This window comes from Molossus molossus, unplaced genomic scaffold (genome assembly GCF_014108415.1).
Source record: "Molossus molossus isolate mMolMol1 unplaced genomic scaffold, mMolMol1.p scaffold_m16_p_10, whole genome shotgun sequence".
NCBI classification, from domain to species: Eukaryota; Metazoa; Chordata; class Mammalia; order Chiroptera; family Molossidae; genus Molossus; species Molossus molossus.
The window spans coordinates 32685108-32691107 of record NW_023425345.1 but is presented as its reverse complement, the minus strand read 5'-3'; the positions used below and the strand labels follow the sequence as shown (position 1 = coordinate 32691107).

Genomic DNA, 6000 nt, shown 5'->3' with positions numbered 1-6000 from the left:
ATCTAAAAACCAGGACCTTTAATCCAAAAGATGGAGTTGGCGAAGGCGCCTCCAAGATATTGTCACATCGGGAGGTCCCTGTGCTTGGGCACCAGCTGCCTACACATCTGGATGCAGTAGTGCCTTTCCCTGCAGGGCCGAGGCGAGGCGGAGGACCCCGTTGTGCACGCACCTCCTCGTGCGCGCGCGTTCGGGCCGAGAGCGTCGGTGTGTGTCTGTGTGTGTGTGCACGCGCGCGCTCACGGGTGTCGGTTGGAGCTGCGGCTCCGGGACCGGGTAACGGCGGTGGGACCCCAGGAAGGTAGAAATCTCCACCGGCCTTCTCTCGTCTCACCATGGGTTAACAATCAACCAGGTAGAGACAGACCAGGATGACTGCGGCAGGGTGACAGTTCCTGCACGCCGGCTGCGTGTGCCACGGTCAGGCTATCAGCCAGTCTCTTCCACACTGAGGGTGGTATATACATTTTTGGGGAGTGGGAGTGTTATTTTTTATTGTTCGCTTCTATCTTCAGAGAGCAAGGGCGGGAGAGAGGGGCGCGCGCTCAAGGCGAGCGTCGCGGATCTGAACGGGTCGAAGAAGGCAATTTTGCGAGTGGGGGAGGGAGGGGGACCTTGATTTCCACCAATCCCCGGGCGTTTGTCTGCGAAGTCGGAGCGCAGCGGAAGGCTGCAGCGCGCTGCTGAATTAACTGATGAGAGTGAGTTATTTTCTTCTCCGGGAGGGGTGGGAAGCGAGGGTCCTGGCGGACGCGGCGGAGAAGCTCGGGGCAGGATAGCGGTCCCGGGCCGCCGTGGAAATTTCCAAGGACTTGGCGCGGCGGAGAGCGCGTCCGGAGGGGTGCCTGGCGGCGCAGCTGCGAGGGAGGTGAGAGAAGCGGCTAAGGGCGCAGGAGCATCTCTCAAAAGGGGACGCCACGGGCCAAATGTCTGAGAGCGAGCCCAGCCGCTCCCCGGACCCACGCCGCGGGCGACAGTGATGCTGCAGAACCAGAGGGAGCGACTCGTCGCCGCCGCTCTCCGCGCTGGCGGAGAACCCAGCGCCCGCCTTCTTCAGGGGAAGCAACCGTGGCCATAGCTCGTGACTTGCCCCCTGAGCACTTACCCTGGAAAGAAATCCTTGAAAAAGTTGCATTAAAAACAAATCCTTGCTCTGACCTTTGGGGCCGTGAGGGCCGAAGAAGCGTTTGTGTGAGTGCAAGCAAGAAAGCGAAAGGTGTGTGTGCATGGGGGCCGCGGTGGGGGCACCCTCCGCTGCTACTTTGCCTAGCGCTGTGTGAGGCTCTGGGCTTCGCCCTCGGGACCCTGGGGCAGCGATGAGCCCCTGCTGGCGGGCCCGGCTACACATGTCCAGAGGGGCCATGGCTGTACTGGCGTGGAAGTTGCCGCGGAGCCGGCTGCCGGTGGGAGCCAGTGCCCTCTGCGTCGTGGTCCTCTGTTGGCTCTACATTTTCCCCGTCTACCGGCTGCCCAACGAGAAGGAGATCGTGCAGGGGGTGCTGCAACAGGGCACTGCGTGGAGGAGGAACGAGACGGCGGCCAGACTCTTCAGGTACTGCTGCCCTCGCGGCTCCTCCCCTCTCGTGTCCTTTCCTCCCAGGGCGCCCGAGGACACGGTTCCCCGCGAGGATCGCCTCGCAGAGGCATCCCTTCCATCCAGGCTTTCTTGTTCGACTCCCTTTTCTTTCCATTCCATTCCCAAGCTGGAGACTTTAGTCAGGAGCCCTTCCCATCCTTTACCTCAGGAAATGTGTGGACACCTGCTTTGTCCATGTAAAAAGCCTGTATGCATTTCTGCCCAAACCTGACATGTATTCAACGATATGGTGCGAAGGGTACCCCAGGTGAACTTTGTTCCTTGCACTTAATGAGAATCCATCTCTTGGGCTCTGCAGATCTCTGAAACTATAGAGAACTAGAAGCAGGTAGGTGATATCTTAATGAGGTTAGGTGAATGGTTGACAACATTAATCATCAATATGAGTGTAATGGCCAAGTCTTGGGCAGTGAAAATGTGCATACTCAACCAGGATCCAGTGGCTTTGTGCAGTATACCCATAACAAACACAGGGCACTTTCTAATGTCCGACCAAGAGCCGGGTACTGTGTTATATATTGAAGTCTCCACAACTTTTTAATAACAGCAATCAACCCTGCCTTACCAACTACAAACTCAGTCTTTAGGAGGATGAGATACTTCCCCAAGGTCGTGCACCTCCAGAAGTGTAGCTGCTGGGATTTTAATCACTAAAGCTCTAAAGCTTCCAGATCTTTCTCTTGGCTTAGACTGGGAAAGCCTTCTGAAGAATAAGAGATCGTTTTAGGAAGGGACTGGAAATCAGAAAACAAATGAAAACTATAACCAGGTTGGATCCAAGAACTATGAGGATCACTCAGAGGTTGTAGTTTTCCTTCCTCTCTGGGAATTTCAGTTTAGGTGTCTAAAAATAAGTTCTTGGCTGTAGAGGTTGTATGTGGATTGGAAGAAAGGGCAGAGTTGCTTCGTTTCCACTTCCTTGGGGGACACACTGGTGTTTCCACCACTGCCAGATGCCCCTTTCACCTTCAGTTCCCGGGCTTGTGATGCTGCGGTTGGCTCTTCCTGTGATTGTAGTGGTCTGGATGGGAAGTGCTTTCCTTTGCTCTGCATAGGATCTTTCAAGCAGTATATGGGCAGATGAGAGCCAATTTAAACATTTTCTTTACAGTTCCAAATGTTCAGAAACATCTATAAATTTGAAAAAACTTTCAAAACATATGGTTTTCCTCATAATCTCTCTCAGCTCTGCTCCTGGAAAAAAGAAGGTCAAAAAAATAATAGCCAAATTCCTTCAGGGAAGGCTGCTGAATTCTCCTTTAAATGGGGGCGGGCGGGGGGGGGGAAGAGGGGGGTGACTTTACTTTTCTCTTTTTAGAATTCTGCTTTTATTAAGGTTAAAATCACCCCACTCTCCTTAAAAGAATATAAGGACTAATCTCTCATCTGCACAGTATTGATTGTTGGGACTCAAAAGCACCCAAAAGGCATAGCATCCAGCAGTTGTCTCTAAAGACAGAAAGCACTTTTCATGTCAAGTAATATAAGGAAATGAGTTAGGAACTTCCCATTGGTTTGCAATGAAAGAGTCCTTTTTTTTTCTTTTCTCCCTCTCCCCCTCCCCCTCCCCTCCCTCTCCCTCTCCCCTTCCCCTCCCCTCCCCCTCCCTCTTCCCCTCCCTCCTCCTCCCCCCCTTCTCTCTCTCTCTCTCTCTCTCTCTCTCTCTCTCTCTCTGTATAGAAGGAGGAATAATGAAGCCCTGTTAGAAAATAGATTTCTTTTAGAGGACATAATGAAGTGGAAAATGCTTCATATGCTGAGACACAGGCTGATAGATTCTAAGACACATTTGTCCCTTGCTTGTCTGTAGCCTGGAGCAATCTTCAGTGTATTTGGCTGCCATTTGGTCTAGTCTCTATGTGTAAAGAATTACTTATTGAAATGCATACGGTATACAAACTGCCTAAACACTAATTCCTCAAAGTTAGTCCTGTAAAACAGTGTAAGATACACCGCTGTTTACTGAAAAGAGTTTGGGCTTCAGAGTAGAAGCCTGAATTTTTAGTCTGACTATGCCATGACTAGATAAACACAGAGGATCTTTGGCAAGTTACTCTATCTCTTAGAATCTCAGTTTCCTTATTTATAAATAATAACATCTACCTTGCAGGGTTGGTATAAGGTTTAAATAATAAAAGTGATGCTAAGTGAATGGTATAACCCAATCAGTGGTGTTATTATAATTGCTATAAATTACAATTTTCTGTATATGTTACAACATAATAAGAACAGCTTGCCAGCCCATATGAATTTGGAACGTTTCACCTGTCAAATTGTAGAGAAACTTTATTGGTCCATATTCTGCCCACTCTCCTTTACACCCCTCATACTTAAGCTAATAAATAAGGACAAGGAATGCCCTGGCTGGTTTGGCTCAGTGGTTGGAGCGTCAGCCTGCGGTCCAGTGACACCTGGGTTCGGTTCCCGCTAAGGGCACGTACCTTGGTTGCAGTTTGTCCCTGGCCCTGGTTGGGTCGTGTGGGTGGCAGCCATTCGATGTGTCCCTTTCACGTCGATGTTTCTCTCTCTCTTTCTCTTCCTCTCTCTCCCTCCCACTCTATCTGAACAAAAAATGGAAAAAATGTCCTCAGGTGAGGATAAAAAAACAAAATAAAATAAGGACAAGGAGTTTTAAAAGATAGGAAAAATATCATGGTCTGTTAAATAAAAAAAAAAATGTTTTACCTTCATGTTTATTATAACCCATTGTTTTTTGTTTTTTTAACCATCTGGGTTTTTATTGTGAGAGTAGTAGTGTATATTTGTTAAATATTAGATAGGTCAGACAGAATGTTCGAGGTGGTCTCTGTGCCCTCGGTTCTTGTCTTGCTTGTAGGAAGGAATTCAAACAAGAGAAAATACCAAATAGCAGCACAGCATGCAATAGTTTATTTGCAAGAAAAGGAAATATACTCAGATATAGTCTAAGTGGGCAGCTAAGCTAGTTGAAGTCAAACCAAGTGCTCCACTCACTTGGGCATTTGAAATTTTATACCTCAGAGCTGGGTTGTGTAAAAACAAAAAAAATATCTCCTCAGGTTTCAAGGCTGCCCTACCCAGATGTTAAGCTGTATATTAGACCATACCTTGGAGGAGGTTTCAAGTCTCCCCTTTCTAACTCTTGGGTCTGCTAATTCTTAGTTAATTCTTGTTTGTCACACCTTCCCCTTGATTTTTAGCCATCTGTCCCAGCTCATGTCTATCTAGCTACCTACTCTAACATTCCCCAGCTCAAGTAATATTGGCCAAATTTGTGTGGGAAGTTGAGGGATGATATTCTGGCTTCCGAATCTACTTGCAGAATTAGGATGTAGAGCTATATTGGCCCGATATCCCTTGCTCTCTGGGTGGGGTGGCTGGGTTGGAGTGGAGTGCAAGTGCTATGTAGCCTGGTCCAATGGATTTTGATATATAGACTGATAGCCTTGTTGAACCATTATTTGTAGATGCATTGCCTGTATCTGGGAGGAAATAGCCATTAATTTTCTTATTAGGCAGGGTCGAAAGGTGCAGATAAGTGTGAGTTATTAGTGGGCCTAACAAGGGTAAGAACCAAGTTAAATTGGGAAGTGCCTGCTTAATTTTATTCCAAATAGTATCTTCTATGCTTTCTTGACTAAAATCCTGTAACCAAGTAGCATGTTCTAAAATGGTCTGAACATCTGTTTCTATTTGTCCAGTTATATTGATGCAGAAACAGCATGAGGTGTTTGCTAGGGCACATACTCTTCCTTGGGAATCTAATAAGTAATATAATGCAATGTGGTTATCAATGACCATCTTGGCTAGCAAATTTATTGATTGAGATAATGATCTTAAGTCTCTGCCAATAGTGGTAGCAATAGTGGCCATTGAAGCATATATATATGCTGAGTGAATGGCATAAGCCAATCAATGTTGTTATAATTGTTATAAATTACAATTTTCTACTTCCAAGAACCGAGAGGAAGAAAGGGAGAGAGAGAGAAACATTGATGTGAGAGAGACACATCGACTGGTTGCATGACCCTGACCAGGGCTGGAGATGAACCGGAACTGAGGTATGTGCCCTTGACTGGAACTGAACCCATAGCTCATTGGTCCATGGGCCAACACTCTAACTGCTGAGTCAGTTATATTTTTGGCTGTAACAGCACTGTAGGTAATGCCCCTGGCTAGCCCAATTAGGCTTCCAATGAAGGCTGTTAGGCCTAGAACAAGTAAAACTATGGCCCTTTTGTACCTTTTGTGAGGATGATAAATCTAAACAGTTTGCTCAGGGGGCGTGGTGTAGCCTGTTGTCCATGTTCCTATGATTGTATATGGGTTAATGTATTGTTGAGCTATTCTAACTTGGGGTATTTTTCCTAGAAAAATAAGTCTTTTGGGTAAGTAAAGATATCCATTAGGATCATTAGGTTTAG

General features: G+C 47.2%; 1 protein-coding gene across 1 annotated transcript in view; it reads left to right on the top strand.

Annotated features, from left to right (window-relative positions):
* The first annotated feature begins 869 nt into the window (after positions 1–869).
* ST8SIA1 (ST8 alpha-N-acetyl-neuraminide alpha-2,8-sialyltransferase 1) overlaps positions 870–6000 on the top strand; it is a 151099-nt gene continuing 145968 nt past the window's right edge. Inside the window, exon 1 of the mRNA XM_036251987.1 lies at positions 870–1552. Coding sequence (XP_036107880.1) covers positions 1317–1552 — 236 coding nt within the window. The 5' untranslated portion in view covers positions 870–1316. The remainder of the gene's footprint in view (positions 1553–6000) is intronic.